The 20815-nt window shown below is 42.0% G+C and overlaps 1 protein-coding gene across 1 annotated transcript in view; it reads right to left on the reverse strand.

Annotated features, from left to right (window-relative positions):
- Positions 1–20815, reverse strand: part of hnf4a (hepatocyte nuclear factor 4, alpha) — an 83759-nt gene that overhangs the window by 18371 nt on the left and 44573 nt on the right. The window contains exons 5-7 of the mRNA XM_086005361.1: positions 3478–3633; positions 891–978; positions 600–752 (exon numbers count right to left, since the gene is read on the reverse strand). Coding sequence (XP_085861487.1) covers positions 600–752; positions 891–978; positions 3478–3633 — 397 coding nt within the window. The remainder of the gene's footprint in view (positions 1–599; positions 753–890; positions 979–3477; positions 3634–20815) is intronic.

A 20815-nucleotide genomic window follows, 5' to 3' on the forward strand; every position in this document is an offset into this window, starting at 1 on the left:
GTGAGTTGAAGTTTTCAATTATGGTTTCTATAGCTCAGTATTATATTGGGCGCTGCCTTTACCCAATAGGCCATATGGAAAGGTTTATGATTTTTTGGATTCTGTTTTATAAACCCAGTTAAGGAGAATTGCCAAGTTCATAGTAATAATTTCACTGTTTTATATTTGTTGATTACATGAATATAATATTTACTGACTGTTACTTCCCAATAATCCACTATGGATTATCATTTTATGACATTGCATCCATCGACTGTATTACAGTCATTAATTTGTCAGTGTAAATGTCACTGTGCATCCATGGCATGGAACACAATGACCATCAGTACATGCCATCACACCACACTGACAAAAGACCCCAAAATGGAAAAAATACACTTTGTGAACTGCACAGTACATATAAAAGAGAGTGGCTACATGGGAGTGCATTCAAGGCTGCATTATCTTGGGGAGCACTCAGCTGCCACTCTCTCAGTTTATGAAATCAGCTGAATATCATGTCCAAATTGCTGAGTTTTTAAAAACTCTGTTATTGCCATTCCATATAAAAGACATTAATGTTGACACAATTAATTTTGTTTCATGTGTCTGTTGCCTACCTGGATCAAAGAAAACAATTGCTTTTAAGCAGGCATATTCATTGTCATCTATCTGAAGCTCCTGAAATGTCTGAACCAGTTCATCTAGAATTCTAGTTGCTACACGGTTTATTTCCAGCTCCGGGCAATTGCGTGGGATGATATAATCATTTCCTTTAGAGAAAAAAGAAAACAGCACAGATTTTAGGGATGTTTCCCTAACATTTTGATCAGACATTTTTTTTTAGTTTAATAAAGGAATTTAAAAAAAATGAACAACTGAAGCAAAGTAAATAAAAATAATTATTTTACCCAAGAGCAGAACATCTTTGTACATCATGGAACGCTTTGCAGCTCCAAGCAGTAAGTGCTCCCCAGCATGGGCTCGCAATAATGCAACCTACTCAAATAATACACATGACTATTAATCACCCTGTATTCCTAATAAACAGCATTGTTGATTATTATAAAAATAAGTGAACCTTGCTACTGAATATCTCATTAGCCTCCTTGAATACGTGTAAAATCTAGGATTAATTTCTCTTTAAGTTATTTTATAGTCTTTGACTCACCAAATACTTAAGCTAGGCATCTTAAAATTGGAGCTAGGCCATTTAGGAGTGAAATGAAAAAACACTTTTTCATACAAATAGTGGTGGAAATCTAGAACGTCCTCCGCTAAAAGGTTGTGAATGTGGGGTCAATTGAGATTTTTAAGGCTGAGATTGACAAATATTTGCTAGGTAAATGTATCAAGGAATATGAGCAAAGGCAGGCAAATGGAGTTGAGGTACAGATCAGTCATGATTTAATTGAATGTCAGAACAGACTCAAGGGGCTGAATGGCCTAACCTTGCTCCTATGTTTCTGTGACAGTGAAACTTGCTGCAAACAAGATCTATTCCAATGAAAGAATAGTGTGGTGGCATGGTATGGATTCACACAGACTTTCTTAACCGTTTCCTCTAATACACTCAATTTAACTTTCTGTTAAAAGTGCACTAAAAAGTCTCTATCACTGCAGGATTAGCTCTTAGAACAGCCTGTGCTGAAACTCCGCCACTTTGGCTCCTTGGGAACAGATGGAGCATCTGCTGCAGCACAGTCTGTTCCGATTTGAGCTTCTTCCCAGTCTTCTCTCCACCCAAAAGACTGACTCAGTTTGATCTATAGTTTAAATGGTTCTCCTGATTGGTGCATGAGCTGATACAGGAATATACTTATGCAGTGACAAAATCATTGTGTTCACTCAGCATGGCTTTTCATTTTCCAATTTTTTTCAGCACCTGTTTTAATATACTCCTTTCATACAGTGTCAGTTAGAATGTTTAACAGTGCAGTATCCCATGTAGAAACTGGGCATAATACAAGCTGTACATTCAAGTGCACCTAACATGGTTGCAATTATGCCTTAATCATCTCTATTCAGATTTCTTTTGTAAAAGACTGATTTCCCCTTTCAGTGAATAATTCAAACCCTTCTTTTGGAGTTGCATCAACTTCATTTTTGGCTAAGCACGGTCACTGGTTTAGATCTGGCACTGGGTTTGGTGGGTTCGGGCCAGCTGGATTGATATGAATTTACTGCACAACATATTTGACCAAACTTGCTGAGTCAGAAAAACAAAATAAACCTCTGTCTGTTCATTGTTGTGGGAATGGGGCTAGCCATCAGTTAAACACCGAAGTAGGAAGTGACAGAGAAGACCATGATCCCTTTGACTGTGTTTTAGTTTATTGGAGATATGAGCACTAATAAGACAGAGAGAAATTTTAAAAAGACAGAAATGTAGAAGATCCTGTGCAGTGGCCTAACTTCAGGTATTTCTAGGAGTACAGCCCTGAAAGTATAGGACAAAGTCTAACTTATTACTGAAATTGTTGGAAGTGAGACTAGAGGATCCCTCTGGCCAGGTGCTCTTTCTGAAAAGGTAAAATAAGTTTCATAAAACTGGCGTTAACTAGTTCTTTAGAACGGAAATGCTGAGGTGTTCAACAAATCATATGCTTAAAAATGAGTGACTTAATACTTTATTTGTCCAATGTTAATGTTGCTCACAATTGTATAAAATTTAATGTTAAACTGGTAGCAATGTTGTGTACAACAACATCATGGTTAAACATTAACTCTAAGGAAGAATGTCAATGAGGCTAGCTTTGCGTTCGCAGTGAGTTTTATATTAATAGCACAATTGACAGATTTAGTATTACCTGAGGCTGTATTTTAATTTTTTCAAACTTTCCTTTTGATTATTTCTTCCACCTTCAGCTTGCTTCACACTACAAATGCCATTTCCTGGCTGAGAAAGCTCGTGGGGAACCTCCTCTTCCTAGGCCTCTACCAAAGCTACTCTGCAACCACTGGCTTGTAGGTGTGAGAAAATATGCTGTTTTGGGAAATCAGATTGGTGAATCCATGGCTTGCTGTGCCATTGTGCAGGTAATTGTTACATCAATGGGCCACACTACTGGACCATATAATTAATTTTATAGTTTAAAACATATATTATTGGGGGTTAAAAACATCTCTCATTTCTGTTTCCCATATAAGTCTGGCCTGGACTGAACCCAGCTCAAAGTCTGAGATAAAACTTCATTCCACACCACTTATTTTGTCAGTTCAACTCTGCATTTGTCATAGAAAAGAGAGTTCTGCCACTTTTCATTAATTAAACCTAGTTAGCCAATCTGGATTGGGTGGGCTTGACTTTTAAGTGAAGTAGTGTGTTGATGCTGCTCTGCCAAATATGAGCCTTTGGGTGATGAAAGTTAAGTTTGTATTCTATGAAGTGGTGCAGAAATCCATTACCACCAGCGTAACATTGTTCAGCTGTGGCATTTTTTTATATCTTACTATAAAGTCTCTGTACAACTGAATTAAAACAAAAATGTTACAAACCTGGTCATCCAGTGGTAGCTCACAGAAAGATGGGATATATTTGGCCCACTCTACCAGGACCAAAAGCTGCTGTTTCATGGACTCACATACGTCACTTATCACTGCAATCTTTTTAGACCTGATGTCACCGTTTATAACTGAAACAGGAGAGGAGATCTAGAACAAAACCACAGACAGTAAATGGTCATTTAAAATTTGGAACTCAATTTATTCATTTTCTTTTGGATGAACAAAAGTCATCCCTAATGCATTGGAATTCATTTGTGTTATTTCATGCGAAACATTTCTGGTTACCTTGTCAATAGTCAATCCTAAGCAACAGCCATCATTCCTTACTTTGTAAAGGAAAAAGCCATAATTCAGAAAAATACACCATCCTATGAACAGATTTCTGATATTATTAATACATGACATACTGGGTTTAAAAGTCTGGAAAGCCTCGGCGACACAAGCTGTGTCAATACAGGCTTCTGAGATAAAATGAAATGTTAACACAAGCTGTAAACACCACACAAGCTTCTGAAATGGGAATTGATTGTTAATACTAAAGCAATGGCCCTATTGAAAAAGCAAAGGCTTGCTTCCGAAAAGTCTGCAGTTTGAAACCAACACAATAGCAATGCCCAAGTAAAATTATAAAAACTGACACTTCGAACAGTAACACAGAATATTAAAAAACCATGTGCCTTTGATAAAAGTAACATCAAATGAAAGACAGGAAACATAAGTCATTAATATAACCAACTAAGATAGCTAGGAAAACAAACACCCTAGATGAAGTGTTTTTGATTTACATGTTGTAAATATGATACCTACAGAAGACTTTGTAGGTATGACTTCAATACGAGAGCATGGGCCTTACATTAAACATCCATAAGACAAAGGTCCTCTACCAACCTGCCCCTGCCACACAGTACTGCCCCCTGATTGTCAAAATCCACGACAAGGCCTTGGACAACGTGGACAACTTTCCATACCTCGGGAGCCTACTGTCAACAAGGGCAGACGTCGACGACGAAGTCCAACACCGCCTTCAGTGTGCCAGTGCAGCCTTCGGTCGCCTGAGGAAGAGAGTGTTTGAAGACCAGGACCTCAAACCCAGCACTAAGCTCATGGTCTACAGAGCAGCAGTGATACCCGCCCTGCTGTATGCCTCAGAGACATGGACCATGTACAGCAGGCACCTCAAAGCACTGGAGAGGTACCACCAACGCTGCCTCCGCAAGATCCTGCAAATCCATTGGCAGGATAGGCGCACCAATGTCAGTGTTCTTGCTCAGGCCAACATCCCCAGCATTGAAGCTTTGACCATGCTTGATCAGCTCCGATGGATGGGTCACATTGTCCGCATGCCCGATATGAGACTCCCAAAACAAGCGCTCTACTCGGAGCTCCGGCACGGCAAGAGAGCCCCAGGTGGGCAGAGGAAATGCTTCAAGGACACCCTCAAAACCTCCTTGAAAAAGTGTAACATCCCCACCAACACTTGGGAATCCCTGGCCCAAGACCGCGCAAAGTGGAGGAGAAGCATCCGGGAAGGCGCCAAACACCTCGAGTCTCTTTGCCGGGAGCAAACGGAAGCCAAACGCAGGCAGCACAGGGAGCGCACGTCAACCCAAGGACCCCACCCACCTGCCCCTTCAGCCACCGTCTGCCCCACCTGTGACAAAGACTGTAGGTCCCGCATTGGACTAATCAGTCACCTGCAAACTCATTTTTAATGTGGAAGCAAGTCATCCTCGGTTCTGAGGGACTGCCTAAGAAGAAGAAGAAGAAGAAGCAATTACATTGTGTTTGTGTTGAACTTGGAACACATAGGAGTCACGACATCTGTTTTCGAACAGCAGAAGTGATTTAGAAATTGAATGAAAGTCCTTCGATAAGAATGGCATCAGAGAGATAAATCTGTTATAACCATTTTATGATAAGTTTTTGAAACACCTATACTGTAGACAGGATTCTGAGAGTTGGCAGCTGAAATGACAGTAAGAATAGAAAAGAATTCAACAAAGAATGACTAGAGATAATTAGCTTACATCAGCAGAAAACTTCAAAGAATAAACCACTAAAAAAGTTATAAAAATAGAGCTTTTCAGATGGAAAGTCAGAAGTCGCTGGAAAGGGCAAGCGTTTCTCAACTTCAGAGGCAGTCTCTGTAAGTTTTTAATTCTTTGAGACTTAGGGATCGAAAAGGTACTCTTATTTGATTTTGGTGGATATTCTGGATTAAGAAATAATAAGAAATGTAAAAATGTACATAGTTAAGTGTTGTATCCATGTGTTAATGAAGACACGGAATGCAGGAGTTGGTTTACAGGTGTTTACTGAACAAAGTCTGGAGGTGAACTAACAGATACAAGACACTATACAGGCTTATATAGCCCGAGTGGCCATTACCGGCATTACAGTACACAGGGGCTCTTAAAGGCACATACACCACAATTCCTCCCCTTTTAGACAACCAATACATAACATTTTAAGTAATCATTAATTAACATGTTACAAGAACAAGAATCTACACATTTGCGGCAGTTAATCACGTATAAGTCAATCTCTCTGGAGGCTTCCTGACTCGGTCTGGATAACGCCTCGGTGGTGTAGTAGTTTTTGGTGGTGTAGTAGGTTCTTTTGGCAAGGTTGATTCGGCTTGAATGCCAGTGTCGGGTTCATCTGGTTCCAGTATCACCGGATCGGAGGTAGATACTATGGGTATCTCTGCTTCATCATTAGGCATATAGAGTTGTGGGGTAGGGTGTCCCTTTTCGGATGACTCTATGATCTGGTCAGCATGGCGCCTTATTATGCTTTCTCCAATGTCCACGGTATACATCAGCGGTCCTAGTCGTGTGCAAATAGTTCCAGGCTGCCATTTCTCGGTACGGTAGTCCCGGGCCAAAACTTGTTGACCTATCTGGAAGGTTCTAGTTGGCCTTTCATTCATGCCTTGAAATTGCCGGTTCTCCACGTCCCTTCTGATGTTTGGCTTGATCAAATCCAGCCGACATCTTAGGCTTCTATTGAAGAACATCATGGCGGGAGTTTGGTTTGTAACCACATGTGTTGCATTCCTGTATGCAAACAAGAAGTTATCTACCTTATGCTGTAGATTTATGTCTTCATTACCCATGGCCTTTATGGCCTTCTTGAAGGTCTGGACAAACCTTTCAGCCAATCCATTGGTGGCGGGATGGTATGGGGCGGACGTGTAGTGCTTAACCCCATTGTTTTTTAAGAACTTCCTGAATTCTTCGGACACAAATTGCGGTCCATTATCAGAACAGATCTGTTCAGGCAGCCCATTCCTGGCAAATATGGTCCTTAATGCTGTGATGGTTTTTTCCGTGGTGGTGGAGGACATCTTTATTACCTCCGGCCACTTGGAGTGTGCATCAACCGCGATTAAGAACATTGAGTCCATAAATGGACCAGCAAAGTCGATGTGTACCCTTTGCCATGGAGATGAGGGCCACTCCCATGGATGTAGAGGGGCTTGTGGTGGGGCGTTTTGGACCTTCTGGCATCCTAGGCAGCTCTTGGTCATTTCTTCGATGTCTCCATCGATACCTGGCCACCATACAAATGCCCTGGCTAGGTTCTTCATTTTCACTCCACCCAGATGCCCCTCGTGAAGCTCCTTTAGCACTTCATCCTGGAGTTTGGGTGGAATCACCACTCTGGATCCACACATCAAGGTTCCTCGGCACACTGACAGCTGTTCTCTTCTTTGCGAGAATGCTAGCAACAGTGGTTCGCCATGTGCTGGCCATCCCTTCACCGTTAAATCGTAGACTCGTGAGAGAGTCGGGTCATTTCTCGTTTCCTTTTCAATGGCAGAATTTGTTACTGGTAGACATTCCACTATGGTTGAGTGGAACATCTCCACTGGGTCCACTGTAGGTGCCTCTTCTACCGTTGGCAACGGTAGGCGCAATAACCCGTCGGCATTCCCATGCTGTTTTGATCCTTTGTATTCTATGTCATATTGGTGTGCCCCTAGGAAAAGGGACCACCTCTGTAGCTTTTTTTGTGTTCCTTCACTTAGGAGACCGCAGACGAATTTGTCTCGTAGAGAATCTGTCAGTCCTGTCCCGAATTGGCAGTGTAGGGTATCAACAATCTCCTTAAAATTCTTGTCCATCGGTTTGGCTGGAGTGATTAAGTTTCGTAACAGCCCGTATGTCCTTGCGCCCATTAGATTTAGAAGTACCGATGCTTTTTTATCATCTTTTATTTCATTTGCTGTGCAATATTTCTCCACTCTTTCCACATATGTGGTCCAATTCTCTACATTACTATCGAAAGCAGTAATATTGCCAGTCTAAGGCATCCTGAAAAAAAAATGGCACCTCCCGCGCTTTCCTTTCTTCCCCGCAGAAAAAAATGGCGCCTCCCGCGCTTTCCCGCCGCTGCCGCTGCTGACAACGCTGTTCTCCGCGTTTATTATTTTTTTTACACAGGTATTTTTAATAGGTGGAGACTCGTTCCCGCCGGACTCTCTGGGACTTTTCCCTCCCTCTGCTTGGTCTGAATGCCGACCTGCTTTGCAGCGCCGGCCGTCTCCCGAGTGCTCCACCCTCCGTCTCTGTTTGCCTCCGCCTTCGCTGCTCGGCCCCGCTGCAGAGCCAGCCGATCGAGCCCCAGCCCGCCGCCCAGGAAGGATTATTGCAGTACCTGCCACCAGCTCGGCTAGCTGGTGAAACCGCAGCTTTTCCCTTTCTTTCTTGTTTTTCTTCGACTTTCGTCTGAGGAATCGATCTCCTTGAGGTGCTGCCGAATTGCAGGTAAGTCCGTTTCCAATTCATCGCCACTGTTGTATCCGTGTGTTAATGAAGACACGGAATGCAGGAGTTGGTTTACAGGTGTTTACTGAACAAAGTCTGGAGGTGAACTAACAGATACAAGACACTATACAGGCTTATATAGCCTGAGTGGCCATTACCGGCAGTACAGTACACAGGGGCTCTTAAAGGCACATACACCACATTAAGATTTGAGAATAAGTATCTCTGAGAATAAGAAATGTAAGCTATTTGTATTTTGAACTGCTAAAGTCGCGATTGACTCACAAGCTGTTAACTGAATGTCGGATCTTTTATAAATTTATATATTTTTAGAATTGTCTCAATTAGTATTTCTGTATCAAACTCATGAACTCAATCTCTGTATATTCTTTTGTGAAGAGTTACAGAATTCTGGGTTTTTTCCGGACCCTCATAATATCCGGAAGGCTACAGTCTAGTTAAATTTATTAAAAGTGCTATCTGGAGAATGGTAACATTTTCAGTCATTCCTTTCTTTTAGAGAGAGATAGCCTGGACCTTTAGACCCAATTAAGCATCTTATAGAATTTGGCTATCTCTAACTTTAGTTGAAGGTGAACGTCTGAGGAATACGCCTGATCTGGGGTAGCCCAAAAAGGGCTAGGACTAGTAATTATCCCTTCAGTTGGTGCCCAACGTGTGTGTTAATGAATTGATACAGAACCTATACTTATATTTATATCTATATCCATGTTGTAGATTGTTAAGTATAGAAGGGGTGTTTTACTGACAGTGGTACTAAGACCCAGAATTAAGTTTCTAGAGATGACAAGACCCTGTTCAGGCCTTGTAGAACTTAAATCACAACTCCCTCAAAATACCATTGAGGTCTAGAAGCTTCTTATAAATGTCATATTAAACCCTAACCGAGGTTAGGTCCTGACAAAATATTAAACCCTAACCGAGGTTAGGTCCTGACAAAATATTACACCCTAACCCTTGACGAAATGGCAAACCCTGTTGGAATTGGTCAAGTCTTTTTTTTAGAAAATTCAAATGATTGCTTTATTAGGGGAAATAATCCTATCCCTGTACCTCCACAAAACCAAGTGATAATTTTTGAAATAGAAGGCTTTGAAGCTGAAGGAACTGCTAGAACTGATGGCATGATTAATGTTGATCACCAGAACTAGGGAATACAGAATATCCTGTGGGATAATCAAACAAATACTCCAAATCCACTAAATTCCTTAATGATAAAGTGCACACCTGCACAATTGGGAGGCCTAATGAACGATGCCCAACAAGGTAATGACAACCATGGCCTAATAGCAGGACCCGGAGCAGCCTATGCTCCTGGGGGCCATGGATTCTGGTTAAGGTGGCAAGCTCATGATGAAATAAATGACAAAAATCTTCAAGAAAACCAAAATAGGGATCAAAAAGATTCCCAGCAAAACTGACATCCACCTCAACGGGAGGATCATCAAGAAAATAAACAGTCTGTCAAACCCCCTCAGGGATCTGGAAAACATGAAAACCCCAAGAGGGTGGAACAAAAGTCAGTTAAAATTATTAAAAATAAAGCAGCAAATGAAGCTCAGGATCCTGAGGATGAACAATCCCAGGATTGGAGGCCTGTCACCCAGCCAGGGCCTCTTGAATTCCCCTATGCCTTGGCAACCTTGCCCACAAACACACAAGTGAAAGCCCTGTTTGATACGGGACCTGATTATACTGTAATGGATCCTGCAATTATAAAAACTAAGTGGACAGGTTTGCGAAGTCCAATTTGTAAAAAATCATTAGGGGGATTCACACAAGACAAAACTGAAATAATTAATTTTTACAAAATACCTATTACTATATATGGAATAACAGTGACCCTAGATGTAGGACTGGTACCACAATTGGCCTGTTCCCTCATTATAGGACAAGCAGACATGACACATTACCTTAAAATTTCAACCAGACCTCTAGAAGCATCCACAGACCAGGATGACAGGGAAAAACATGTTCAAACACAGCTTGATCGAACTTGCCTAGAGGGGGGAGGCAAAGACCACCTCGAGAAATGAATTAATAAATACTATCCTTATTTACAACACCAGCCAAATCAATGTGCAAAGATAGAGCATCTCCCCATCATGGCGGATGATGATACAGAGGAGGGAATCAAACAAATACCTATGAGACTGCTTACAGAATACCATCAAGTTATTTACTGTGATGGATCGTCAATGACGATTAAAAAAGAGACATCCCAACAATCCTCAGCTGGGATGGGGATAGTAGTAGGGACTTTTTGAGATTGCTATTCTTTTTATCCAGAAGAATTACTGTCTATACCTCTTGGCCATAAGGCAGCGCAATATGCTGAAGCCGCAGCATTATGGTATGCTTTAGAAAACGCAGACCCTATTAAACCCACACTGTGGGAAGACATTCTCCGTTCGAGAATGGAGAAAAAGAAGTGTCAGGTGATTCATGTAAACGGGCATACCACTGGGACAGTACACTCAAAAGGAAACAGCCTTGTAGACGAACAAGCGAAACGTTCGGTCTGCATGACACCCCCTCGAGAGGGGCCTGCCAATGTTAGCGTAATCACTAGGGCAGAACGGGCAGCTAATCAGGATGAGGAACTGATTCAGCTATTAGACCCGACAAAAGAGAATCTATCAGGATATCCATCAAAGTACTTTTACTCGGAAACCCCTACGGGTATTGTACTAGTTAAGTTGCCCAAGGGAAACCGAGAGGTACCCCCGAGACACAAACGAGAACAGCTTGTTAAAGAAGCTCACAAGGGCATAAGTCAAACACATTGTGGTGTCAGAACAACATTCTGCAAATTGACCCCCTTATATTGGTGGCCAGGCATGCTTAAAGCCTGTAAAACATACGTGGCAAATTGTGAGCCATGCTATTTGACCAATAAGTCATCACTAATTAAGTCACCACCATTGGCTCCTGTGAAAGCTGATGAGCCAATGGGAAAATTCTTTATTCACTTTATTGGACCACTTCCCCCATCTTTGGGATATAGACATGTTCTCATTTGTGTAGGTGGATGCACTTCCTTTTGCTGGCTGGTCCCCACAAAAATTGTTTTGGAAAACGCACTTGCCAGGGCTATTTCTGATATAATTACTGTAGCTTGTGCATCCAAAATCTTACACTCCGATAAAGGTGGAGCCTTTGTATCTAAGGTCTTCAAAGACTACTGCGTACAAAGGGGGATTGGCTTAGAGCACAGCACGCCACGTCATCTGCAATCAGCGGGGCTGGTGGAACATAAGAACCAGGAAGTAAAAAAGCTATTGGTCAAACTGTTGAGAATCAGGGGGAATAAGTGGACCACCATCATTCCAGAGGTGCAGCTATCACTCAATAATGTGCCCACATCTGCATCAGGGGCAGTGTCCCCTAAAACTCCATATTATCTGATGTATGGGGTTGAGATGCATACACCGCTTACCCATAGTTCTTTTATTGCATCTACACACTCTGAGTCCTTGACCTGACAGCGACAGTTAGATTTAAAAAAAAGAAGTAACAGAGGACATTCATCAAATTGATCAGAGGATAAGGGAAGCAAATAGGCAGAAAAAATTGACAAATAAAGCATGGCAACCCATAGTAGGAGAATGGGTACAGGAAAAGAAGTTTGAGCAAAAACCTGGTTTAAGACCGAAGTGGATAAAACCTGTTCAAATACATTCTGCTATTAACAAGAGAACAGTTCAAATATATATTAACCAGCCGAATGGCAAGCATATTTTTAAAACTGTCTCCATAGACAATATCAAGAGATGTCCTGCGGGATACCGAAAAGGAGGAACAATACAAGGTGCAGTCGTATGCTGTCTTTCAAGACCCAGCTTGGAGCACGACACAGGAAATGGATGCGATCGAAATACTGACAACTGTCAGTCAGACGGTGTCACCGGCTCTTCCACATGTTGCTTGGCAATGCATCAGGAATTGGATTTGCGAAAAGCAACAACCGAAACAAGGAAAGATCAATGAGTTATTTCAACGAAGGAGGAAGACACCGCAGATGAAGGAATCAACTGAGTACCTGGCAAGGCCTTTACGACAACACGCATCTGTACACACGCCGGATCGAAGGAACAACGTGTCAAACTTCAACTAGATTCAACTGATGTCTCCTTGACTCATATGAATAACTCATCTCTACGGAACGTACATCTGCCGATTGGACATTCTAAGTACATGTTGTTTCGCTAATAGCATGACTATGTACATAACATCCTTTTAAATTGTGTTCACTTTAAAATAAGGCAAAACATTGTCCTAGGATGACTTAAAAGGAATTTTCATGTAGCACATGATTGTGCATCTCGTGAACTTAATGTGCTATTGTAACCTCATGAGGAATATTGACCAAACTCTGTCTAGATATTCCAGCTCATTTTTTGGTCAAGAGGTGGGTGTAAAGGGAAAAAGCCATAATTCAGAAAAATACACCATCCTATGAACAGATTTCTGATATTATTAATACATGACATACTGGGTTTAAAAGTCTGGAAAGCCTCGGCGACACAAGCTGTGTCAATACAGGCTCCAGAGATAAAATGAAGTTTTAACACAAGCTGTAAACACCACACAAGCTTTTGAAACAGGAATTGATTGTTAATACTAAAGCAATGGCCCTATTGAAAAAGCAAAGGCTTGCTTCCAAAAACTGCAGTTTGGAACCAACACAATAGCAATGCTGAAGTAAAGTGTTAAAAACTGACACTTTGAACAGGAACACAGAATATTAAAAAACCATGTGCCTTTGATAAAAGTAACATTAAATGAAGGACAGAAAACATAAGTCAGTAATATAACCAACTAAGATGGCTAGGAAAACAAACACCCTAGATGAAGTATTTTTGATTTACATGTTGTAAATATGATACCTACAGAAGACTTTGTAGATATAACTTCAATAGATACACAAAGCAATTACATTGTGTTTGTGTTGAACTTGGAACACATAGGAGTCATGACGTCTGCTTTCAAACAGCAGAAGTGATTTAGAAATTGAATGAAAGTCCTTCGATAAGAATGGCATCAAAGAGATAAATCTGTTATAACCATTTTATGATAAGTTTTTGAAACACCTATGCTGTAGACAGAATTCTGAGAGTTGGCAGCTGAAATGATAGTAAGAATAGAAAAGAATTCAACAAAGAATGACTAGAGATAATTAGCTTACATTAGCAGAAATCTTCAAAGAATAAACCACTAAAAAAGTTATAAAAATAGAGCTTTTCAGATGGAAAGTCAGAAGTCGCTGGAAAGGGCAAGCGTTTCTCAACTTCAGAGGCAGTCTCTGTAAGTTTTTAATTCTTTGAGACTCAGGGATCGAAAGGGTACTCTTATTTGATTTTGGTGGATATTCTGGATTAAGAAATAATAAGAAATGTAAAAATGTACGAAGTTAAGATTTAAGAATAAGGATCTCTGGAGAAAAAGAAATGTAAACTACTTGTATTTTGAACTGCTAAAGTCGTGATTGCCTCACAAGCTGCTAACTGAATGTTGGTTCTTTAATAAATTTATATATTTTTAGAATTGTCTCAATTAGTATTTCTGTATCAAACTCGCGAACTCAATTTCTGTATACTCTTTTGTGAGGAGTTGCAGAATTCTGGGGGGGTTTCTGGACCCTCATAATATCCGGAAGGCTAGTCTAGTTAAATTTATTAAAAGTGCTATCTGGAGGATGGTAACATTTTCAGTCATTCCTTTCCTTTAGAGAGAGATAGTCTAGACCTTTAGACCCAATTAAGCATCTTGTAGAATTCGGCTATCTCTAACTTTAGTTGAAGGTGAACGTCTGGGGAATACACTTGATCTGGGGTAGCCCGATAAGGGCTAGGACTAGTAATTATCCCTTCAACTTCAGGTTGCTTGAATGTGAAGTTTTAAATGGAATTAATAGAAATATCCAAATGATTGACTTTCCAGAAGAAAACTTAGTCCAAATTATAGAATGTCCAGATTTCAAGGTTTCAAAGTAATACAGGGGGTGAAAATCTTTTAATGGAAAAAAGAGAACGTCTGTTTTCTCCATAACTAAGAATCTGCAAATAAAATCACATTCTCAGAAATAAAATATTTTCAAGTTGTGTGTTCTTACAATTTCATTATTGGTTGTTAATTACAAACCGGCCTCCTCCCAATTTTTGGTCCCAGAGGAGGAAGGAAGCATGGGAAATCTACTTGTTCTGCAGCTGGTGCCACTGGTTAAGAAACCTCTTTAAATTCAGCTCAATCGATTGCCGTTTAAGGGGTCGATGTCAATCTTGGAGCTGGAATTTTGATGGAGTCCAGGACCCAAAACCAGACCCCCAGGTGGGTTTCACTTTCGCTGTTGAGCCAGGTTCAACCAAGCGTCCAGATCGCTCGGCAGTAGGGAGCTGGGGCCGAGGAAATTCCTGTCATTGGAATTGCTTCCCCTTGGCCCCACTCCCTCTGACATCAGAGTCCACATTTGGTACAGATAAATATTCCACCCACCATAGGCCTCTGTGCACATTGCTAGACAGGATTCTGAGTGGAGACTTAGGGCTGGATTTTCTCAGTTGGAAGCTTTTGGAGGCGCGACGGCTGCTTGACGGCTTTCAATCCCACCTCCATCAGCTTCTGGCCAACCAGTGGAATTTTCCCCTGATTGACCGGTGGGCTCAGCAGACCAATTAGGGAGCAGTCACTGACAGAGCACGTCAACATATGACGGCCATCTGTCAAGATTTCTTGAAAGTAGAAATGTCAGCGTTTGACAGCTCTGTGAAGCTGTCAAACACTGACATTCTATGTTGTTTGATGAGTCCTTGTATTCAAGACTCATCAAACCTCTTTTGTGAGCAGAAATTAGGTGGTTGTTGCATCGGAAAATGCATCAGCCATCTGTCATCTCTGCCGGTGAGATGTGAGACTCTCCGCATTCTCAACTGTTGAAGCCTGCAGGAAGAAACAAAGGTAAGTAAACATTTTTTATCACTATCCACTCACCTCACATACTCACCTCTCCACACTTGCACCCATTACTTACCTTCACAGTACACTTTTGCACCCCTCTGACCCCCACAGACCCACTGCTCACCTCGCTGACCCTGGCAGGGTTCGCAGCCTTTAGGAAGCCCGCACTTGTGTGGGTAAAATGGGGATAATCCTCTTATCTGCCTGTTAACTACCTGTTAACTACCTGTTAACAGGCAGTTAACAGGCAGTTAAGTGGCTGTAACCCCTTTACCGCCTCCAGGAAATGGGACCCGGCGCGGGTCGGCTACATGCCTCCCAGGAAGATGGCACGGAGGCGGGTTGGGGGTGGGATGGGCATCCACCCCCAGATTCCGCCATTTTTCCGGCAGTCCCGCCTCTAAACCCGCCTCCCCAGGGCTGGCTAGATTGTGCCCATAGAATCATAGAAATTTACAGCAGAGAAAGAGGCTATTCAGCCCATTTTGTCCATACCGGCCAACAAAGAGCTATCCAGCCTAATCCCACTTTCCAGCTCTTGGTCCATAGCCCTGTAGGTTACAGCACTTCAAGTGCACATCCATGTACTTTTTAAATGTGATTCGGGCTTCTGCCTCCACCACCCTTTCAGGCAGTGAGTTCCAGACCCCCACCAGCCTCTGGGTGAAAAAAAATCTCCTCAAATCCCCTCTAAACCTTCTACCAATTACTTTAAATCTATGCCCCCTGGTTATTGACCCCTCTGCTAAGGGAAATAGGTCCTTTCTATCCACTCTATCTAGGCCCCTCATAATTTTATACACCTCAGTTAGGTCTCCCCTCAACCGCCTCTGTTCCAAAGAAAACAACCCCAGCCTATCCAATCTTTCCTCATAGCTAAAATTCTCCAGCCGAGGCAACATCCTCGTAAACCTCCTCTGCACCCTCTCTAGTGCAATCACATCCTTCCTGTAATGTGGTGACCAGAACTGCATACAGTATTCTAGCTGCGGCCTCACTTAGTGTTTTATACAGTACAAGCGTAACCTTCCTGCTCTTATATTCTATGCCTCGGCTAATAAAGGCAAGTATCCCATATGCCTTCTTAAGCACCTTATCTATCTGTCCTGCTACCTTCAGGGACCTGTAGACATGCACTCCAAGGTCCCTCTGATCCTCTGCATTTCTCAGTGTCCTACCACTTATTGTGTATTCCCTTGCCTTGTTAGCCCTCCCCAAATGCATTACCTCACACGTCTCCAGATTGACTTTCATTTGCCACTGTTCTGCCCACTCCATTGATATCTTCCTGCAGTCGACAGCTTTCTTCTTCATTTTCAACCACACAGCCAATTTTTGTATCATCTGCAAACTGTCCCTGATTAATCCGTGACTTTCTAAATGAAGATTTATCCTGTCCCTCAGAATTTTTTCCAATAATTTTCCCACCACAGAGGTTAGGCTGATTGGCCTGTAATTACTCGGTCTATCCCTTTCTCCCTTTTTAAATAGTGGTACAATGTTAACAGTTCTCTGGCACCACACCTGTAGCCAGAGAGGATTGGAAAATGATGGTCAGAGCCTCTGCTATTTCCTCTCTTACTTCTCTTAACAGTCTGGGATACATTTCATCCAGACCTGGGGATTTATCCACTTTCAAAGATGCTAAACCCCTTAATACTTCCTCTTTCACTATGTTTATTTCATCTAATATTTCACACTCCCCCTCCCTGATTGCAATTTCTGCACCGTCCCTCTCTTTTGTGAAAACAGTTGCAAAGTATTCATTAAGAACCATACCCATGTCTTCCGCCTCCACACACAGGTTACCTTTATGGTCCCTAACAGGCCCTACTCTTATTTTAGTTATCCTCTTGCTCTTAATGTATTTATAAAACCTATTGTGCCCCGGGATGGCTGTTGAGGCTAAAGATTTATTGGCTGCACTGTTCCTGAAATTTGTATTGACCTTGGTTGGAGCAGTGTAGGGGACCAAAAACAGAGAGGTCAGTGTGGGAATAGGAGGGAGACTTTGGCAGATCAGACACCTTGTCCACTTTTGGTCTCCTGAATGTAGAGTGAACAGTGAATACAGTATACTAGATTTTTAATTATACTGTTTTAGTTTGTATTTTTTTTCTTTTTATTGTTCAGTTGAATTTCAGCATTCCTTTGATTGATTAATAGCAGTTGGAAGGATTGTCATTTTCATCCCCATCCTCCATTATGGTGAAGCCCAGCACAAGAAACAAAGCTGAAGTGTTTGTAAGCACCTTCAGCTAAAAGTGTCAAGCGGACATTCCCACTCGGCTCCTCCCAAGGTCCCCACCATCATTGACGCCAGTGTCTAACCAATTTGGTTCACTCCATGTGACATTAGGAAGTGGCTGAGAGCATTGAACACAGTGAAGGTTATGGCTGTAGTGCTGAACACCTGTGCACCAGACTAGCCAACCTCCTAGCCAAGCTATTCCAGAGCAGCTATGACACTGACAGCTGCCCAACAATATGGAAAATTGCCTGGGTACATCCTATCCACAAAGCAGGACAAATCTGACCTGGCTAATTATTGCTCTGTCAACCTCCTCCCATTCATCAACCAAGTGATGGAAAGCATCATCCAAAGTGCTATTAAGAAACACCTACTCATCAATAGCCTACTCACTGATGCTCAGTTTCCAGTTCTGCCAGAACCAATTGGCTTCAGACCTCATCACAGTCTTGATCCAGTTGTGAACACAAGAATTGAATATCAGAGGACAAGTGACAACAGCTGCCCTTAACATTAAGGCAGCAAAGGGCAAAAAAAGTCACACATGTGAGAAACAAAAGTATTTCTCCCAGAGCAGTTAGACCTCCAATCATAGGTCTCTAGGAAAACCTTGATGAAACGTGGTGGCACAGGCACATAGCTACAGAAATATAGATGATCAAAACAGCAGCAAGTTATTGAAACAGAACCTACTGTATACAGCTCTAGAGATGATGATGATGCATATTTGTTCACCATATCAAAACAGAACACTGTCAGTTCGGTGAGCAAAAACAAGCCGACAACAACAGTATAATTTTAAGGTGTACCGATTCAAATCATTGCTGGTTTCGATTGTCTACAGAAAATAGTCAGAAAATTCAGTTATCAACCTATTGCTGCTGGTTCTGAATGTCAAGTGAAGCTCTGCCACGCGCAGCTCCAGTTATTTCCATTTCCAGTGCCTGTAAATGTTTTCTTCGTATCGAGCCCAGCAAAAGAGCAGTGTCAGCTAATATGTTTGTCTTGAAGGGAAAACATCTGTTTTTATAAATGTTACTCATTTATACAATACTGTTGGTAAATGCAGAGCTACTGTCAATCATAGTGGCAGTCAGGTAGTATGATTGAAAGTATCAAGTCAATCATTTTCTTCTAGTAACTAGTACACTGAGAACATTCCTATCATGTGTTAAAATTAGGGACCCAGGGGGAAAAATTGGGTTGCTTTGTGCCTCCCGTTAGCACCCCTAGTGCTAGGGCGTGGCGCTGCTAACGCCTCCCGTGAAATTCAGTGGGAGGTTAGCGGCGGCGGTAGCCAATAGCGCCCCGCGGCACTGCGCTCTGGCGATGGCATCATCGCTGAGTGCAGCGCCCCACTCGCGCCCCAGCCGCAAACTTCAATATGTCCGACAGGGTCAGGGTGGCATTTTTGCAGCTGCGGTGGCGCAAATTAAAGGGCAGGTGCGGACGGCCATTTTCTTTTGGGCCACCTGCCAGCACCTGCCCCCTCCCGCTTCTTCATGCGGGGTGACGGCCGCGATCGGTCAGCCCAGCACTTCTCTTGAGGAGTGCCGGGGTTGACTGATCAGGCTGTTTTCCTGGCACCCAGCTCCCCGGTGGTCCAGCAGGACGGGAAGTGAAGGAGGCCTGCAATACCGTGGCGCTGTTGCACGTAGCGTTGCGATATTGAATGGTAGCACCCCCGGATGGAGGGGGAGTGCTTCCAGTAGCGTCCCACCTCCTGCTTGGGGCGTTACCACTCAATTTACGGCGTGGGGGTGCTAACTTTTTCAGGGCGCTAAAAGTAAGGCCCCGACGAAGTTAGCGCCCCAAAGGGGGCGTGACCGAATTCCCCCCTCCCCCAAAAATGTATATGCTTATGCGAATGAAATTGTGACGCAATAATACTGTGTTTAGATGATTGTATTAGAACTTGAGACAAAAGTGTCTCTTCAGACTAATATTAAAATAACTGGAGAGATGCTTAGAATTTGTTTATGTTTTTGGTACCCTGAGGATGTTATAACATTCTGCACCGTGGCAAGTCACATATGACCTTGCTTCCCAGGCTAACTATCTGCTGTTTGCAAGTTAGGATTTCGACTTTGTTTTATGTATCTTTAATTTGACTAACTAAGGCCCAATGCCTATGTTTCTTCCATTACTGCTAATAACCATATTATAATGATAAGTTAGGATTTTGACTTTGTTTAACAAAGCTGCTTTAAAATGCGTAATTTAACCAGTGTATGAGAAAAGAATAGAAGATATCTTTGGGAAGTTAATTATTCATTCCATAGTACAATAGTCTGATAATGGAATTAAATAGTTAGTTTTGCATAGCTAAAGCTGCATGAACAGCTTGAACATAAATAATTGATAACAAGCAGCTACAAACATCTGAAGGCTGAGAATGGCATGTCTGATTCCAAACTTGGGGAGATAAGAGGAATTCAGATGGATGGGCCTTCAGAATGTATAAACAGAAAAGACATGTGCGGGAAAAGTATGAGACACTTTAGGGGAGGGCTTTCATCTGAAAGTTAAGACAAAGAACTCGACATACCATTGGGCACCTTGGTTTAAGAATAACCCTTACAGGTTAAATGGTCCTGTCCATATTCCACCCCTAAAAAGAGAATAAAAGCAAGACCCGAAAAGCCCTTAGCACAGATGGTGTAGTGGAGAGCTTCTAAGAGTGATCAATGGTCTAACACTCTTCCGAGGGTGAACCCATGCTGACCCCAGTTTAACACTTTTGGCGGTTCTAGAAGAGAGGAAGAGAGGGAGAAAGGCCATAAGCCGAAGAGCTATTCGCTCACACCAGCTGTCAGTCCGATTGGGACCAGTACCAGCTGCTTGTCATGGACGTATGTTTTTGCTGTATAACTAGTGTGTTAGATTCTGTCTTAAACTCCGATTAAATGCAATATACCCACCATATTGGTTTGCACTCGATCCTGATTATTTGAAAGACCAGAAATAAGCTAATATCAACAAATTGGCTCATCTCAACATATATTAAAATTGTTTTGTTCATTTTGCCTGGCACATTTCAGGAAATCTTTTTTGGCTGAAAATATTGTGACTGATGCAAAATAAAACAGGATCGGTGTAGTACATGAAAACCAATACATTAAAACTGTGTGGCACAATTAGAGGCTACAACATTTGGAATTGAGAGGTCAGTCCTTTTCTTTTTTTTCCATTTTCAAATTTGACATGACTGCTGCTATCTATTCTTTGAAAAACACGTGATGTGATGCAGGAAATGTTATAAGTATTCAAACTACTTAGGCAGAACTTCATCTTCAGAAGATAATGTGATGGCTAAACAATCCGTTAT

This window comes from Somniosus microcephalus, chromosome 13 (genome assembly GCF_052327205.1).
Source record: "Somniosus microcephalus isolate GS21.2 chromosome 13, FLI_Smic_1.0, whole genome shotgun sequence".
Taxonomy (NCBI): Eukaryota; Metazoa; Chordata; class Chondrichthyes; order Squaliformes; family Somniosidae; genus Somniosus; species Somniosus microcephalus.